Source organism: Mustela erminea, chromosome 5 (assembly GCF_009829155.1).
Source record: "Mustela erminea isolate mMusErm1 chromosome 5, mMusErm1.Pri, whole genome shotgun sequence".
Lineage (NCBI taxonomy): Eukaryota > Metazoa > Chordata > Mammalia > Carnivora > Mustelidae > Mustela > Mustela erminea.
In genome coordinates, this window is record NC_045618.1 from 7,059,759 (window position 1) to 7,079,103 (window position 19,345).

The 19,345-nt window shown below is 51.2% G+C and overlaps 1 protein-coding gene across 7 annotated transcripts in view; it reads left to right on the forward strand.

Annotated features, from left to right (window-relative positions):
• The window catches only part of NTRK3 (neurotrophic receptor tyrosine kinase 3), a 382,186-nt gene that overhangs the window by 125,960 nt on the left and 236,881 nt on the right, over positions 1 to 19,345 (forward strand). For all 7 annotated transcript variants that reach the window (XM_032342082.1, XM_032342076.1, XM_032342077.1 and 4 more), the window contains 3 exons: positions 2,500 to 2,523; positions 4,040 to 4,101; positions 4,932 to 5,034. In XM_032342082.1, coding sequence (XP_032197973.1) covers positions 2,500 to 2,523; positions 4,040 to 4,101; positions 4,932 to 5,034 — 189 coding nt within the window. The remainder of the gene's footprint in view (positions 1 to 2,499; positions 2,524 to 4,039; positions 4,102 to 4,931; positions 5,035 to 19,345) is intronic.

A 19,345-nucleotide genomic window follows, 5' to 3' on the forward strand; every position in this document is an offset into this window, starting at 1 on the left:
GGACCCAGTTCAGGACCATACGCCATACTTAGATGCTCTGTCACCTTATTTTCTTTCAGTCAGGGACAGTCCCTCAGTCTGTCATTGTCGTTCATGAGCTGGACATATTTTCTTTTAAGATTGATTTATATGAGAGAGAGAGAGGTCATGAGAGCAGGGGTGAGGGGCAAAGGGAGAGAGAGAGAATCCCAAGCAGACTCCCCGCTGAATGTGGAGCCCGATGTGGGGCTTGACCCCACGACCCTGAGATCACAACCTGAGCTGAAATCAAGAGTCAGACACTCATCCAGCAGCTGAGCCCCCCCCCCGGGCACTCAAGCTGGACCCTTTTGAAGGATACTCACTAGTTACATTGTAGACATCTCCCCACTTTGGGTTTGTCAATTGCTGCCTCCCAGTTAATGCTGGTTCCACAATTTTGGCATGAAAAGCACAGAAGTGATGCTGTACTTGCTCAGGACATCACCGTGAGGGCACGTGGTGTCCACACCTCTAGTGACATCACTTAATTCTGTCACTGGGTGGACATGGTATCTGCCAGGGTTCTCTACCTCAAGGTGATTTTTTTTCCCCCTTTGTACCTAATGAGTATAATGTTTGGAAACTTTGTGAACGTCTTGTGTCTTCTCATGCTTTCACACATTAATCTTAGCCTTCCTTGATGGTTCTTGCCCAAAGTGGTTTATAACCGTGGTATTTGCCAGTGGTGACATTCTTCCTTCCATCATTCTTTCTACGTGTGTTGGGTGGAATGTTACTATGAGGAAGAGCGTCTCTTCTTCCCCTGTGTGTTCATTCAGTTGCTTATTTACATTGGTACGGACTCGGGGATGTTCATTTTGTGCTATGACTTAGAATCCGTGCAGGTTCCCGGGGCTGCCGTAAGAGCGGACCACAGCCTCGGCAGCTTAAGCAAGACACGTGTTTTTCTCACAGCCCTGGAGGTGAGAAGTCTGATCAGGGTGTCAGCAGGGTTGGCTCCTTCTGAGGCCTCTGCCTCTGGCTCGCAGATGGTCGTCTTCTTTTCGTGTCTGCACGTGGTCTTCTGTAGTTTGTCCTGATCGCTTCCTCTTGCAAGGACACTGGCCATATTGGATTAGCGTCCACCCTAATCAGTTTCTTTTAACTGAATTACCTCTTTAAAGAGCCCATCTCCCGGGGCACCTGTGTGGTTCAGTGGGTTAAGCCTCTGCCTTTGGCTCAGGTCATGATCTCAGGGTCCTGGGATTGAGCCCCACATCGGGCTCTCTGCTCTGCAGGGAGCCTGCTTTCTCCTCTCTCTCTCTCTCTGCCTGCCTCTCTGCCTGCTTGTGATCCTGTCTGTCAAATAAATAAATAAAATCTTAAAAAAAAAAATAGCCCATCTCCCAATGCAGTCCTCTGCAGACGTGCTGGAGATCAGGGCTCCACCGTACAAATTTGGGGCAGGTACAATTCAGCCTGTAACAATCCATGGCTGTCTTCATTTTTTGCTTAAATTGCCCCACATTTGGTCACTGGAGGCTCCCGTGCTCTTTCCCATGCTCCTGCTAATCCGGAGCACACTCCTACTCTCTAGTACCACACGGTGTTCTGGGCACATCTTGTACTTTCTCTGCCCCAAGCCTGAAGTTACGCATTTCTCCGAGGAGCCCTCGTTCCTCTTACTGGAGAGCGGTAGTGCTGTCACCCTCTAGATGATTCCATTGCACGCTAGAATTGGGGAATCTCTGCTGGAGTGGCTAAGAGCCCAGGCTTGGATTCGAATCCAGCTCAGTCTAATAATCCCTCATCGAGATTCAGTTAGTCTCTTAATCTCTAGAAACCTGTTTCTATTTCGGTTGAGCAGGGCTAATGCTCTCCACCTCCTCAGATGGTTATAAGGATGGAATGATGCGTTACGTAAAGCACCGAGTCCAGCCCCTGGCTTATAATTAGTGTCTGATAATGATGCACTTTCACTGTTCGCTGAGCCATTTCTAGAGGCGAAGATCCAATAGCACATTTTCATCTGGGGGATGGGCAGGTTCATAAAGGGATTCCCAGGAACATCTCAGGGACTGCTAGAATAAACTGTCTATATCAATTTGAGGAATTCTGTCTTGGGATCACAGCTGGCATTTTCACCAAAGTCCAGGGAAACCCACCCTGCAGCATCTCTTCTTGGCTTTGGGCTACCACTGACATCCCCAGCGCTCTGGGTACCTGAAGCGGGGAGGACTGTGGGTGAGACATTGTGTCTAGATGGAATTGTCCATCTCGTAGACCCTAGGGTGGCTGGACCACCTCCCTGGGAACGAGGAGCTTTGTCTCGCATTCCTTCTCTACTTGGAAGACCACCTCCAGGAAGGGGTAGTGTGGCCTGGGGGAGGGGTGGTGTGTCAAGGATTTTAGTTTTCAGTTGCTGGAGTAAAGGGGCACTCGTGGTGAGTGGGAGAGGTCGTACCTACGAGGAAGATAAAGTACTTCTGCTCTGGTTTTTATGACGCTTGTTAATAATCTCTTTGTCTTTTTTTGCAGAGAGCACGGATAACTTTGTTTCCAGTAAGTCTGCTTTATCTTTTGCTTTGAAACTGCTTTATTCTGGTACTTTCGGTGATTGCGGATTCCATGTAGCCCTCTTTCCTGTTCCGCGGCCAGCCCCAGACCCACGGCAGCTGAGAGCATTCAGGGAACTGTGAAGGGGAACTGGAGAGTAGAAATACTTCTTGGGTAGTTCCATTTGCACATCTCTTGGTCTCCATGCCTCAGTTTCCCCCACAGAGTTCCCTAAGGTCTGAGCAAGTTGTCGGTCTCCCTGCCTGGATGAGAAGGGGTGGTGTGAGGAAGAACATGGGGTTTCACATGCCCAGGTAGAACCCTGGTGATCATCTCATGTGTCCTTGTGGAGAGAAGGGGGGCCCCTAAACCCATGTTTCTTACCTGCTCTGAGGGGCCCAGAATCTGGCTGGGACTTACCTTGTGAGTAATTTACAAGGTCTCCTGATAGGCTTGTGCGTCCTCAAGTGGAATTATTTTGTTTTTTAAGTAGGCTCCATGTTCAGTGTGGAGCCCAACGTGGGGCTTGAACTCAGAACCCTGAGATCAGGACCTGAGCTAAGATCAAGAGTTGGACTCTTAACTGACAGAGCCACCCAGGCACCCCTAAAGTAGAACTATTGAGGCTCAATTTAAAAGCAATCTGGAGCTAGGACCAGATACCCCCTCCCCCACATTTGTTGTTTTGCTCATGGACGGTGGGGAAATCTGTATTTATGGCTTTTTTTTTCTCCCCATGGGAGACTAGGGGCAGCAGCACTGTCGTTTCTGCCCTATGTGTGGCCTGAGGTGGTGGACAGTCCTGTTGAGGACACCCCTTACTGCTGGGCATGGATGTGCAGATTATCTGTGATTCCTTCATTTGTCCTTGATCTGAGAGGACTTGTCATCTCCCAGAATGTCCCTCCAAAGACTTCTGAATTGGGGCTGTTTCTTGCCCAGGAGATGATCAGAGATGGAGGACAGACTGGCTTCCCATCCTAGCCTTGCTGGGAAAGGTGGTGTTTCCGGGGCAGATGGACTGGCTGCTTATCTCGGGTGGCCACTGTGTCTTGAACTCCGTGGTAGGGGAGTGGACAGTGAGTTGTTCCTGGGGCCGTGGGTCTCCTGGTCTCACTGAGGAGTAAAGAGGGAGAAAGGAAGGGCTTGGGAGAGCCAGGGACAGGGAAAGGAGGGTCCCTGGCAGAGGGTAGCCGAATGTCAACACCATCTGTTGTCACCAACAAAATGTGCCCAATCCGCACCCTGGCCTGGATCCCAAACTATTTTTTTCTACTCCTCTGTACCTAGTAGTTCATGGCCTAGGATGCCCAGGTGACATTCTTTACTGTGGAATGGAGGTAGGTGGGTGGCAGTGAGGGTCCTTTATTCCTCGTGGAGCCTGCCCTTGACCTGGTCTCCAGGGACCTCTGCAAAGCCAGAGCAGGAACTCTTGTGGGGGGCCTGGGAGTCAGGTGGGGACTGTGGCTGAGCCTCTTATGGCTGGTAAGCTCACCACCCTCCTGGTCTGGTTGGTTTTCAGTCTACGACGTGAGCCCCACACCCATCACGGTGACCCACAAACCGGAGGAAGATACTTTTGGGGTAAGTCACTCCCGGATCAAGGGGATTGGTGTTTACTGACTTCGTTTTTGGAGCTAACTTTCTGGAATTTTATCTTACTTGGAACCCCAGCATATGCGGCAGAAAAAAAACTGCTCTGAATGACCTGCTTTCAGGTGGTTGAAACCTTCCTTGTTTGATGAGAATAAGTCATTATTTGAGGAACTCTTTGAGGATCCGTTCCAAGCCCTAGGGTTTGGAAGAAAACCGTTTGAAAACCCCCACTCTGCTAGGAGCCTGGCTGGGCCTGATTCGAGGGCAATACTAGCCACACAAACCTTTCACAAGAGTCAGAATTGCTCAGAGCAACCCCTTGGGTGGGTTTTTCCAGTCCCTCCCCCGACCCTCCCCTGCCTGACTCTCAGAGCCAGAGATGTCCCTGAGGAGGAGAGCAAAGGTGTTTTTTAGTTTTGTTTGTTTTTTTTTTAAAGAGTCCAGATCTCCAGAACCTTCTGGAAGGTATTCTGTAAAGATTATCCATGTGAAGGTGCAGAGGGTTTTTTGCTAATGGAAACAACAAACAGTAGACAGAGACATTTTAGGCATGGCCTTGTGTTGCTTGTGACGGATGGCCCGCAGATGAGAGGCTGAGCCACGGGACATTCTCTCATCCAGCTGGGGAATTACTTCTCCTGTAATGTGCTCAAGGTCTCATGAGTTACTTCTGCCGAGGAACTGACTCAGTGGTGCGGGTCGGAGTAGGCTGCTGCGGCTCCCCTGATGGGATGAGGTCCGTTTGGGCACATGTGACTTTCCCTGGCCCGCTGGTTCTCGGTGACTGTTCTTACCTGCCCGCTCTCGGCCCCCCCCAGGTGTCCATCGCCGTGGGACTTGCTGCTTTTGCCTGCGTCCTGTTGGTGGTTCTCTTCATCATGATCAACAAGTATGGTCGGCGGTCCAAATTTGGAATGAAGGGTAAGGTGGGATTTTCCCTTGCAATGGTCTCCTGGTGGGCGGGAGGGGCGGGTGGAATCGTGTTCCTTTTGATCAAAAGAGGCTGTTTTATTCTCCCTTTGCTCCCCAAGAAGGCCTCTGCTGGTGGGCTGAAGGTGTCCTGGTGGAGAATCCTGTCTGCCCCTCACTGCTGGGTCCCATCACTGCTGGTGATGGCTTAGAGGCAATGTTGGTGTCCACGGGGCCCAGACTGTGGTCCGCCTGGCTTTGCCCTGAGACCGGGTAGCAGCATAGAGCAGGGCTGCTTGTTGAAGGAGGGTAGTCTCTGAAGGGAGTTGCTGAGAAAAAGGACTCCTTGTGTGAATGGCTTGGTTTCACTCTTGCCTGCCCCCTCCCTTGGAGTTGTGCTGCGAAGGTATTAGCGAGCTAGATGTCAGGTGGTGGACCCTGGTGCTGGGACATTGCCCACATGATGGCATTTCAGCACGTAGCTCTACACAGTGTCCCAGAGCAGATGCCAAGAGCAACACGATTGCTAAAATTGCTGGCCAGCTTCCACAATCCCGAGTCTTCAGCCCCCTTCTGACTGGGGAAGGCTGCGGGACGTGGCTTCCCACCAGGGCTCGGGTGGGGGAGTGGCACCAAAGGGGTTAACACGGTGAATTAGCACCCATCTGCCTGGTCTCAGGGATGGATCTGTCCAGATGGCTTCCGGGAGGCTGGGTACTGGTTCTCAAACAGAAACTGGAATTTAAAGACCTGCTCCCCACTGGGGTTTCCATTTTTGGCTAATGTTCGATGGGAGGTGGGTAGGGAAGGATGAGGAAAGGTTCAACCAATGGTCAGGTTGCTGAACTGGAACCCAGGGTTGAGAGTATGGGATCCAGAAAGATGAGTTTCTACAGCTTCTGCACATGAACCGGGATCTGTGGGGAGAGTCCTGACCTTGGGACTCGGGGACCGAAGGAGGGCATGTGAATGAGATCTACAGGGACGTGGTCCCCTGGACTTATGCAAATGTTTGGGTGTACGTGGCGGTGGGGTGGGGGATGGTTTGGAAAGGAACTGGTCCACTCCTTGTGTTATAGTCTCAAAATATTCTGTGACTCCCCTAAAACTTTAGAACACTGGCATTCAGCAAGAGATCCCTGTGGAAGGGTAGAAGGGCAGAAAACAAGAGAGCAGGTTGCCTGGCTTCTCCGAGGCTACCTACCTCTATACCCTCTTTCTGTTCTTGCTTAAGCTGAACAAGTCAGAGCAAGGCAAGCCAGGTTTTCGTGAATCCTATGAAGTATTTGGACCAAGAGAAATACTTGTGCAGGCAAATTCTAGAGAGGCGATAGAAGTTTGGCCCAAAGCCTCACGACTTAAACAAGATCAGACCACCGTGAGGCACCTTGATGGGAGATGTTTTATCTGCCAGTATTCCCTGAAGCCAAATAGGGCTCCACGGACTTCGAAGATGAACCCCGCTGGGTGAGCCCCAGGTCTTCAGTCTTAGCCTAATCCCTGGGGCCGTGGCTTTGAGGACTGGCCTTATTGCTTGGGCAAAGTTTTCGGACCACGGGAGGAACCCTCTGACCATAGCTGTTCCCTCCTTCAACCTGAGAAAACATGAGGGTGTCGGCCAAAGGGGAGAACGGGGCATTTCTGCTCCCCGCCGAGGAGGCAGCGCCACCAGCTGAGACCCTGTGACATGCTTGGCAGCGCTGTGAGAGCAGATTTTTCCTATTAATTGTCATCCGGTTTCTGGAACAGTGTGTCCCCATGTCGGATGGATTAGGCAGGAGCCAGGGTGGTGCCTTCCCCTCAGCTGTGCTCAGAGCCTCTCCCAGCCCCTGCTCCCCTCTCCCAGAGCTGAGCTGCCTCCTTGGCCCTGGATGGCCCCGGAGAGCATGGTCCACCAGGTGGAAGGGAAGTGTCCCCTCCTGGGGAACCCAGCAGTTTGGAAGGAGGGAGGCTGTACTCGGAGGCCGGATGTAGAGATGGGTCTAAGGCTGACCTTGTTGAGGCTGAAGCTGCCTGTCTCTGCCCAGGATGAGTAAGCACATGCCCCAGGCCGCGCCCACCCCGATCCTTTGTTGCAAGAGGCATCCCGGTGCAGGAGAGAGTGAAGGTGTGGCTACCAGGAGCCCCCCGACTCTGACTCCGGTGAACCCCGACCTCTTCCGAATCCGCCCGTCCTCAGCTTTGAACGTTCAGATCTGCGTCAGGCTCTGCTGTGCCACTTAATTGCTCCTTGCTTTTAGCTAAGTTATGCCGCCCCTCGCAGCCTCCCCTGCCGCCGTAGGTTGGCTCTGAGCGTTGAGACGTGTGTGGACCTGGCATATAAAAGGGGGCCCCACGGCTGTAGTTGTCCCCTTCTTTTCTTCACGTGTAAGCCTCGCCCGGCTCCTTTCACTGTCCTTCTACGAAGGGCTGCCCTCCCAGGACTCGCGCACGCCCACCTCTGTCACACGCCGTGATTCGTCGGGATGCCTGGATTCTGCGCTAACCCCGGTGCCTTGTCCTTCCTTTGCACATACATCATCTCTCTGTCCTGCCAGGCCAGGAGCGACTTGGCAGAAACCACAGATCACTCAGTCCGGTGTGCCTGAAACTTCGCACGCTGTTTGACACATGCTCGTTGAACTTAAGATGGATGAGTGCATTTATAATCATTAAAAAAAAAAAAAAAAAAAGCCCAGCTTGTGAATCAGTAACAGGCCAGTAAGGGCTCCTTTGGCAATGGGAGGGGTCTGGGCCGTGGGACGGAGAGTGGGGTTGATGGGGGGCCGCATACGTAATATACAGCGTCCCCACCCGTGGGCCCGGAACGCAGGGTGTGCACGAGGAGGGATTGCTGGTATGCACTTCACTTCCTTCTGGGAAATAAGGGAAAGACAAAAACACAAAGGTTGGTGTGGCAAATACATCGCTTAGCATAAGCAGCTCTTACAATTTTGGTTTTATGTCTGAGTCTGATGTTTTAGTCCTCGAGTAAAGAGATGAAACAGTGCTGAGAAAACAAAAAAATGCTTTGTCTCCCCCATTCCCAGAGACAGCCACCAGCCTGGGCTTCGTGTGTGTCCCTCAGGTCACTGTTTATGTCTCTCTCCTTGATCTCTTCCTCTCTTTCTCTGTCGTCTCTGCACACCTGCCCTCCCCGCTTGGCTCTCTCCCAGCAGACTCACGCTCTGTGGGCTCGCTCCACCCCACGGCGATGCTGGGGACCAGGTCTGGTAACCAGGTCATTTCTAAACATTAAAAAATTTTTTAAAAATATTTTCTGTTTAAAAAAATATATATTTTCCATTTATTTGGATTGCGCACAAGTGGAGGGGAGGGGCAGAATGAGAGGGCGAAGCAGACACCCCGCTGAGCAGGGAGCCCATCTAAGGGCTTGGAGCTCCATTCCAGGACCCCAGGATCATGACCTGAGCCAAAGGCAGATGCTTAACTGACCAAGCCCCCAAGGCGCCCCCATTTTTTTGTACTTCTGTGTATATGTATACATATGTTTGTTCTTTACAGGTCACAGATTGCTTTCCTAGACCTCTAGACAACAATCATTAGTGTATATATCTCTTACATTGATCTTATTAATACATTTTATTTGGACAAGAGAACTTGTGCCATACCGGTTTTAACCAGTGTGATTAAAGCCCGCAGCTCCCCCAAGAGTGGTCGCGTGCAGTGTGCGATACGTGTGGACAGTGTATGTTCGGTCTATGAGAAAATTAATGCCTACATACGTGTGCATATATGTGTACGTGGGTACATGCACATTTACACAATACACGACTCTGTGTGTTTAACTGATGCACGTGTTCACACTCTTAGTTTCCCTCTGCATCTTGTTTATTTACCTGTCGGGTGTCAGAGGTCTCCCCATGTTGGTGTGCACAGGCGTTCTACCAGACACGTAGTTTTTGGGAGATGAAGATATTAACAAGATCTTACAGAAACAGATAGAAAAAGCACCATCTTGAACACCTCTGTCCTTCTGTCCCCCTGCCGTTTTATTGATCAAGGTGGCCCTAGGAGCGGTCACACTAGCAGGGGAGCAGGTCTCTTGGATCCACAAATGTTTTGAAATGGCGCCGAGCCAGGGCAGTAGGGTTTCCTGGGGCTGTGGCTGAAGCCCAGGGTCTGTCTTAGAGCAGCGGGGGATCATTTGGTTCCCTGCGGTAATGGACTTTCAGAACAGAAGTCTGCAGGAGCTGGGACCTGGAGGCTCCCGGCTGCGCGGGACACTATCTCTTGAATTGCTGGGTGGAGGGAGTGATCAATGAGGCGGGTTGAGCCCGGAATGTGTGCAGGGCAGGAGCCATCCACTGGGAGGGACAGAAATACAGACAGACATTTCAGCATTTTATTATTTTATTTTATTTTATATTTTTAGAGATTGTGTTTATTTGTTTGGGAAAGAGAGAGTGGAAGAGGGGCAGAAGGAGAGGGAGAAGCAGGCTCCCCTTGAGCATGGAGCCAGATGCAGGGTTCTATCCCAGGACCCCCCCCCCCCCCCACCGCTGCCCCTTCTATCATGACCTGAGAAAAAGGCATGATGAAACCGTTGTTGAAACCGACGGAGGCAGCCAGGCGCCCCAGACGGTTCAGTGTTTTTGACAGCTAAGGATGTTGTGCCTGTGGGCCCTGGGCCTGGGCGTGATGTGGTTCAGAGTTTGCACCAAGCTCTCCCTCACAAGATATGTTTCTGTCGGCCATCGGAAGACCATGGCAAGGATCTGGCTGGGGCTTTGTGGCAGCTGTGTGTCCTGCTGAAGAAGCTGTGGTGAGAAGAGGAGGCGTCATGCTTTGGATTCTTGGTCCGGTGAGGCCAGGTTAGTACTCCCCACTTACAGCTTCAGTTCCTTTCCTAGGCCAGCGAACCGCCTTATGCCTTGACCTTGGCTGTCTCACAGTGAGCAGCCCCGGTGTACCTGCCATCTTCAGAAAAGTAGCCAGATTGGGCGCCTGGGTGGCTCAGTTGGTTAAGCCTCTGCCTTCGGCTCAGGTCATGATCCCAGGGTCCTGGGATCGAGTCCCACATCGGGATCTCTGCTCAGTGGGGAGCCTGCTTCCCCCCACCTGCCCTGCCTCTCTGCCTACTTGTGATCTCTGTCAAATAAATAAATAAATACGATCTTTAAAAAATAAAAATAGCCAGGTCAATGATGCAAGAGTGTCTTTAAATAATAAAACATGTCCCATAGTTTTCATAACCGTTACCGTAGTTATTTAATAGAGGAAGAAGCCTTCGCGTGGGTTTTTGCAGCTTGTAAAAAGAGCGTATGTTCTTTGGCCTCTGACCTTGTGACGACCTCAGTATCTGTACATATTTCCAGATCAGGGATGTGGTGATGGTTCATGCTTCATGCTTCTTGGCTTCCTCTTCTCCCACGGAAGAGACAGAAGGATGGCTTCTTGGAGCTGAAGCAGACCTCAGGCTTCTTAGGCGCTTGTCCCCATTGTACAGAGAAGGGAACAGATCAGAGAAGTGCAGTAACACGTCCCAGCGCACAGTGGGCTAGGGTAGCATGGGCCCTGCTTCGCCGGGACGTGTTGTGTGCAGAGAGCCGGGGAGGGCCCAGAGATGAAGCTGGTTCTTCTCATGCTTTGTCCTTGGGTGCTGTCCGCCTTGAAAGGGGCTTTCAGCAGTGCTGCTTCTTCATCTACTTATCTCAAGCTGGGGCTCTCACCTGGCTTGTGGGGATGCAGGAGGGGAAGAGGGGAGCTGAGCAGGGGTGGGTACTGCTTCCCTGGCTGAAGAGACGTCCTTCATTTCTTTCTGGGCACGGCAGGGACCGCACTGCAGGGCAGCGGAAGCCGGAAGTCTGGGGAGGACGTGGTCAAGACCTACCGCCAGGGCTTCTGGTAGTACGTTGAGCTCTTTGGCAGCCCTCGCTGGCTTTTTATTCTAATGGTCGGACACGTGCCGGTGCCTCTGATGGGCCTGTGGATAGGCACTCCAGGACTGTTCCATTGTGAATTAGCGTCTGTTAATAGGTACTTAAAGTAAAGTGCTTGCCTATTTGATTATGATTGGGGGTTATTAACATTCTTTCCATAAACAGATGAGAACTGTCCTCTGAGTGGTTGGTAGAATCCTGCCAGAGTCTTGATTTGGAGGGGCTGGCTCCTGCCAAAACATGTCGGGAGGCGGCTGCTCGTACGGAATGGCCTTGTTCTCCCTCTGGTTAACCTGTTGGTAAAGGGGAATGGTTGGACTTGGGAAGGAATCCTTTCTGGGCTCCCTCCTAACCTTGGAGCATCAGATCAAGAAAGGTTTCTTCTGGCTGGAATGGAGATGGCATTGGGAGGGATCCTGGACTCCTAAGGTTTGATGTTCTAACCTCTAATGAGGCATCCTTTCTTCCTTGGCGGGGGTGGGGGTGTAGGGGGGTAGAGAGAGGGGGCGTCCCTCGCTGTGAGTATGCTGCCGGGGATGGAGGCAAGGAGGGTGGTGTGGAGACAGCAGACTTCTGAGGCGATTGGGAGGTGATGCGGCGCCTAGATGAGCGCACGGTAGACGCCGTTGCCAGGATAGCTCCTTTGCCCCGAGAAACAGACTTACCTGATCTCTCGGTAATTGAGTCGGAAGCCAAGAGCTGCGCAAGGCAGAAGTGAAACGCCGTGAAGCAGCTGGGTTTCCTGACTCCCTCAAATACATTCATTCTTCCTTCTTGCTTGTTTTTCTTTCTTCTTTTCCCATTCTCTCCTCTGAATTGAGGTTATTTGAAGGAGGAAGGTACCTCTGACCCTTGCAGTGGCCTCTGCTAGGAGTTCCTGGCGAGGGACTCCTGGTGGACAGTGGCTCTTTGAACATAACCATGAGAGTAGTTTTTGGGTTCGTTTCCTATATCATTAGCCTACGTCCTTGTAGTCTCCGAACAAACGTTTCATGCCCTTTCTCTCCTTTTGGGCTCCTCGACAGACCCACCTACCCCCACGAACAGTCCCAGCATTTGTTCAAGTCCTAGTTAAATAGGCTGGGTGTGCGGCCAATCCACAGGCAGGACGTGAAGGAACTGAAGCCAGGAGCCTTCTGCTTCCCTTCCTCTGCTTGGACTTTATTGCGAGTTTCTGGCTGTGGATGAAGTCTTGCAGCACTTGGTGACTGAATTCTAGAATGCGGTGCCCAGAGAGCTCTGAGCAGACGGCTGGAAGGCGGTGTGTGTTTTTCTAGTATGCCTTTGCTGCCCCGTCTTTGTCGGGGCTTTGCAGGTGTGCGGTGGAAGGTTCTAGAAGCCCCTGCACTGTCACCATTGGTCGTCTTTGGGCTAGGCTGCTCCTCCATTCCTTTCTCAGCGCTCCAGGAAATGAGCTGTTCTCCAGAGCAGAGTCTTATATTTCAAAGAAAGACACTGGAAATAGATTCTGCTACAAAACGTTTCTCCTCTACGGTTACCTGTGAGCTGGCTGTTTTTGGAGGGCCCCAGGGTCCCATTCCGTAGGGCCAAGGATGGCCAATGTGTTTGGCTCCACAGCCAAAATGATTGCCTCTCTGACTCACTCGATTTTGGCAACAAAATATGGTTCTTACTAATCCCAGTTGTTCGAGCGGGATCCCACAGGGTTAGCATTCTTTGATACTGCGGGGTAGAAGTTCTCCACCTTTTGTCCCGGGATGACACATGTGACCGTTGACGGTCAGATGCCTTACACACTCCTGTAGGTGTGAGCAGGCTGGTGGACAAGTGCTGGCCCTCCCAGCAGCTTCTCACGTAAGGAAGCTATATCTGGATATGAGTTAGCAAAAGAGATCTTTAAAACTGGGAATAAAATCAAGTCTGTACTAATTTTTATGCTCAAAAAATTCACGAACTCCCAGTATTTTATTATCCCTCTAAAGTTCTGGCGACATACTTCCTCGCTGATCCGGATATCCTCCCGGATCACGGCACCAGGATGGAAACCGCGAGGGGTGGGGCCTGCCAGCCTGGACTTGCTCCCAGTGCTCCTCGCCCAATGTGGTTTGCCCCTGAAAAGTCAAATTGCAGAAGCCGCTCCAGCAGCGGCGCTCATCTCCTCATGGCATGCTCTTACCATCTCTGCATCTTCTCCTGTAACATCCTGCTTCCCGTTGCCCAGAGGAAGCGTGGCCGTGGGCTAGAGCGAATGAGAAGCTTCCCCATGGCTGCAGTGCCCGAACCCCGTGTTCATGCAGCCTGTGCTTCCGTGAACTGTGGGAGGCTCTGGGATGCCCACAAGAGGAGCCCTCCAGACTGCAGGCAACAAAGCAAAGAGGGCAGAACAGCGGTTCATCAGGAAACACGCATTCGGACGAGTGGAAAAAAGCCACCCCATTAAGAACACTAACAAACCAGCCAGCTGCTGCAAATTCCTAGCCACAGCTCCTTCTCACCCCTCTGTCCGTGCTGCGCATCCATCGTGGGTGCTGGGCAGGACGGGGTGATGGAGAGGGGCGCTGCAGGAGACGCGATCACCCAGCTGTGGCTCAGCCTCCAGGTGGGTCTGCTGCCTGCTCCAGCCCCAAGCTCCCGGAGGAAAGGAGGAAGGGCTTTGGGTCGGACTCTTCCTGGGTCTTTCACGCTGAGGGTTCATGACGCGCCCTTTCTCTCTCTTCCACAATACCCTAGTACGTTTCGCGTAGAGAGAGATTCGCCAGGTCACTCGGGCACAAGGCCCTTTATTGCTCTTTTATTGCTCTTCTATTTGCTGGCATTCTCATACCAGCCTTTCTGGCTCCCCACAACCACGACCCCAAGACGTGGCTCCCTAATTGGTGGGACCCAGTGCAAGGTGTTCAAAAAGTATTAGAATTTCAAGACAACCATGGTAGAGCTTAATGCCCCAAGCGCGTGGGGCTCTCCTGAGCACAGAGCTGGGGTGCAGTCCCTTGGGGCCAGCTTTGCTCCCTGAGTAGAGGCACTGGGATCTGATGCTTCCCTGAATGGTCTTGATGGAAACCTGTTTCTAAGCTTCCTTTTTCCAGCGAGGCTGGGATTTGGGGTAAAGACGAGAATACTAGCTGATCTGTCACTTCTAATCATAGCCGGGAAAGAGAACAGGAGGCAGGGAACACATACTGAGTATTCACTGTGTGTCGGGTGTCTAATAGGTCTTACGGTAGTCTTCACAGGTAGCAATTCTTCCCATTGTAAAGACAAGAAAGCTGTTCAGACTGGGGGGAATTGCCCAAGGTCAGTGGCTGGTAAGTAGGAAAACCAGGTTTTCAACGAGGTCACTGAGATCAGTGGTTTTCAATCGTAGCTGCACATTCCAATTATGTATTGAAGCAACATAAAGCCCTTGGCCCAGGCTGCACCCCAGACCCATTAAAGCAGAATCTGGAGGTGAACTGCCAGGCACAGGCCTGCCTTTTTTTTTTTTTTTTTTTTGACTCTTTGGGTGACTTCAGTGGTGTGGTCAAGGTGAAAAGGGTGGTGCCCCCCATCCGCGATGCTCACACATAGGTTCCCCTAGCTGCCAGGTCTGTGCGTGGTCTGCAGACCAGCCCATCTGACCCCTTGGGAGCTCGTTGAACCTGCAGATGCTAGGGATTCACCCCCACACCCACTGAGTCAAACCTGGGGTGAAGTGGGGGACAAGCCATCTCTCTAGGGGATTCTAAGGCTCACTGAAGTTCCGGAACCGTTGCCTGGGACTTGTAGGAAAAGGAGGGATGATAATATGGCTAGTGCTTCTCAGGCTTTCAGGTACAGATAAACCCTGGGCAAGGCTGGGGATCCCATAAAAATGCAGATTCTGACTGAACCGTCTGGAAAAGGGCTGAGAGTCAGCATTTCTTTTTCATTCTTTTTTTTTTTTTTTAAGATTTTATTTATTTATTTGACAGACAGAGATCACAAGTAGGCAGAGAGGCAGGCAGAGAGAAAAGGAGAAAGAGGCTCTCCACTGAGCAGAGAGCCTGATGCAGGGCTCAATCCCAAGACCCTGAGATCATGATCTGAGCCAAAAGCAGAGGCTTTAACCCATCGAACCACCTAGGCATCCCAAGAGTCAGCATTTCTAAGAAGCTTCTAGAGGCTCCTGCTCTATGGCCCACACTTCCAGTTACCATGGTCCCAGCTAATGGGGAGAACCTCAGGCCTGTGGCCTGGGACTTAGGTCCCATCTCTGCTTTCCATTCTTCCTGTTTGGCAACACTGGTCCACCTCGGAGTCTCCCATTACTGCCCGGTGTAATGAGGTGACCACAGGACCATGGAATACAACCGAGACAGGCACACCTCATTTTACCGTCTGTTTGCTGCAAATTGAAGGTTGGCGCCAACTGTAACGTCAGACAAATCTGTCGGTGCCTTTTTTTTCCAGTGGCATCTGCCCACGTTTTGTCTCTGTGTCCCATTTTGGTAATTCTCAGAATATTCCAAACTTTATCGTGATTATATGTGTTATTATCTGTGTTTTGGTGATCTGGGCTCAGCGACGATGACTCACAGAAAACTCAGATGATGGTTAGCATTTTTTAGCCATAAGGTATTTTTTTTTTAAATTTAGGTATGTACATTGTTTTCTTAGATGTTATTCTGTTGCTTGCTCAATAGACGATGATGTAGTGTAAACATGGCTTCTGTCTGCACTGGGAACCAAAACATTCATTTGACTCACTTTACTGCCATTTGCTTATTGTTGCAATGGTCTGGAACCCAACCGGCGGGGACTGTGAGGGACGCCTGGACTTCTGAGGCTTTTAGTTCTACCCTCTTTGGGTAAAGAAGCTTCTCGTAGTTCCTAGAGCAGCTTCCGTCCTGGCTTCCTTGGCTCCCACCAAACTGCCACCTCCTTCCATGCCAAGGCACTTGCCTTGTCCGTCGATCTCAGTGACAAGTGTGAGGTCAATTAACAGTGACATCCCCCTTGAAGAGAGCTGGGGCAGGGCCCCCCGAGACGCCAGCAGTCCGTTGGCAGTCCCAGCCCAGAGCTCCTGTCCTCTTCTGGAACCTTCTGTGTTCTGCTTGCTCTTCCTCCCACGGCTGGTGATGCTTGCGGGGAGGTGGGGGGGTGCTCTGGGAAACTGGAGAAGTGTGGACTGGCGGGCTCTGGGCTGGATCGGGGGGAGGAGGCCCCATGGGTTGAGCTGGTGGCCGCCCAGGCTGTGTGCTGGGCTCAGAGGCTGGAATTGCCTTCTGAGTCCTGCTGTTCCAGGGGTCTGTGTTTGCACAGGATTCCTGTCCTGCCTTCCGATTTACTGTGGAAGAAGAGTTGGAAAAAGCTGACCAAAGACTGGAGCAGTTTTTTTTTTCTTTCTCCCTTTCCTTTCCTTTCTTTCCTCCTTCCTTTCTTCCTTCCTTCCTTTCTCTCTCTCTCTCTGTTTCTTTCTTTGTCCCAGAAATGCCAAGCCTGCCTACCTGACAGGAATCCCGAATTCAAAGGGGCCTCTGTGCGGTGGCAGCCATGCAGACCTGTTCCAGACAGGGGAGAAGAATACCAGCGTCTGTCCCGCTGCCAGCACCGCCTGACCCACAGCCCTGAGGGGGACGCCGGAATGGTTCTAGGACCTGCTTTTCAAAGCGAGTCCCTCCAAATACATGGCGTTCTGTGCATTGGCCTGGGACCAGTGGCGGGGCTGCTGAGGGGGCACCCCGTCGTTGGCTCGGCCTCTAGGAAAAGCAGGCAGGGTCTGAGCGCTATTATTAGCCGTTCCGTGTGGCAGCGGCTCCAAAGGCCCTGGTCCCGCCTGGGCTTGCACTGCTGTGGGGGAAACGCCTGCCTGATGGGGCTGTGTGTGGGCTCGTGGACTTCTCAGGAGAAGCCCGAGCAGTAATGAGGGGCCATAAAAGAGAAAGGGAAACAGATGCACACATTTGCCGCTGCCGAGTGTGTGGATTGGGGCAGTCTTTCTGGAGAGCGGCTTGGCATGTTCCGTACAAGGCTCCAATCACGGGAAACCCCTGTCGCCATAACTCCCCTTCTGAGACGTTCCCCTGAAGGTAATGGTCACAAATGGCTACCCGTATTTATGGGTACGGCTGTTCATCCCGCTGCGACTGACACAGTCCACTTGATAAAGTCAGAATTGTTTAAATATCTGATGATAAATGACCAGGGAAGCACATTCTGATCCATCCGTACGGTGTGATTCATTGTAGGCATTAGGAAGGACATTTTTCTAAAGTACGTTTTTATAGTTTTTTTTTAAAAAATACCTTCTTTCTTCATGAGAAAGTGAGAGGCAGAGGAGAAGCAAGCCCCTCTCTCAGGGAGCCCAGTGCGGGACCCGATCCCTGGACCCCGGGATCATGACCTGAGCCAAAGACAGACGCTCCATCGACTGGGTCACTCAGGTGCACTGGTTTTTACTATTTCTTTAAGGATAAACCTGCAAATAGTAAGAAAGCCCAATAGCATAGAAGACAGCTTAGTGATAAGTGTCTGACCACCTTCTTTTCTGCTCCAGGGGTCACCACTATTTGCGGTTCTTGCATATCCTTCTAGAGACCGTCAGTCCTGTCCGAGGACAGATGTTTCCCCACTGCCCTTGCACAGACATCAGCTTGTAGGCACACTGCTCTGCGCTGGGTTATTTTCGCCAACAAACTATCCTTGAGAACGTTCCCCATCAGCTCAGAGATCTACTGTATTCTCTTTCTCTTTTTCCCAGCTTTATTGAGTTATAATTGACATATAACACTGTGTACGTTTCAAGGTGTACAGTGTGATCACGTGATACACGAATATATTCACTGTGTTTCCAGTTGCATATTTTAAAAATGATACTTTAAAGTAGTATCGTTGGACACGAGAAAATGAGTCTTTCCAAGTGCATAAAGGCTACAAGCAGATTCTCGTTGGTTTCTTTTCCCGAAATAAAGGGAAAATATTTTCACATCTGTACTTAGGAAAAATACCAGGACCTTATTGACAGATCAGAATGGAAGCAGTGGTCCTGTTGAGGTTTTGGGATTACAGATGCTTTTTTTATTTCATCCTCTGTGATTTTTGTTTTGTGTTCCATGTTTTTTGCCCTGAACCTTAAAACAGGGCAGGAAGCTGCTGGGGCGGAAGGCTGTCCTCCTTTACTGGACGCAGAGTGCTAACTCACTCCCCATGGAGGCTCCATCTGCCCCTTCAAGGGGACGACCTGGGCCCTGGTGTCATTTAAGATTACTGACTGCACAGACCCAGCGCTCCTTCCAAGGGGTTCTCAGGCCACTCGCATCAGAATCATTGATGGTGGTGGGGACTGATGTTAATGTAGTTTCCTGGGCCACAGCTCCTAAATCCAGTATTCTGGTGGTAGGCCCTAGGAAGCCGTTTTCTTAAAAAAACAAAACAAAACAAAAACAAAAACAAACACCCTCCGTGACTATGGTGCTCATTAATATTTAGAAGACTTTGTGTGTCATCAGAAAGTGGCAAACTTTTTCATAAAACCCAGATAGTAAATATTTTAGACTTTGCTGGCCATCTGGTTTCTGTTGCAATCACTCAGCTCTGCTGCCGTAGCAGGAAAACTGTCCTAGGCAACATGTAAATGAATGGGCTTGGCTCTGTTCCAATAAAACTTTATTTACACAAAGGGGCAGCAGACCGGATGTGGCCGTAGTTTCAGATGGAGATGGACATAGTGCCTTAAAAAATTAATCAGAAGATGGGAGAGCTTTCCAAGGGCTCCTTATATTTGAAGAAGCAGGTCATATTATAAATAGTGACCATCAATGAAATGCCTTTTATATGCCAGGCACTTTTCAGACATAAGAGAAACTTAAAATAACACGACACAGTAGCTATTAGCTGTCTTACCCTGACAAGGCAATCGAAGAGACTGAACCGATTAGCCCCGGATCGCATAGTGATGGCAAGTTGGCCGACGGCACAGTGGAGGAGGAAGGTTGTAGTGTGACAGTCCGACAGTCCTCTTTCTCTCCAGGCTTTGGGGAAGAATAATTTCAAAGTCCGTTCCCAGGGCATCAGGTGTCCCCATGTCCCTCCATGTTCCCAAGCTAGGGATGAATAGCCACGGCTGTGCCCCTGGTGGGGGTACAACTCCTAGGATCCATTTGTACTTCCCATTTGCCTTAGCGGAGTGGGGTCCTGAGCCATCCTGGGCTCTCTAGACCCTGCGGGCATCAGGAGACTTCCTCACGGCCCTCCTCTGATGACCACTCAAGGCTCTAGGTGGCCAGCGTTCACCCCACTTGGAGCCCATGGAGATGGGCCGATACCCCACCCATCAGAGACAGGTCTGAGTGGGAATGACAGTGTCTGCTGCCTGGGCCATTTCTTCTCTCCTCACGTCTCCCCACCCCTGCCTGCTTCAGTTTCAGCTGCCTCACGGTCCCCCCGGGGCAGGCTCTGAAGCTGGTGGTTCAGCCGATAGCTTTGCCAGCAAGCCGTGTGGGTGGGTCAGTACCCACAGAGAG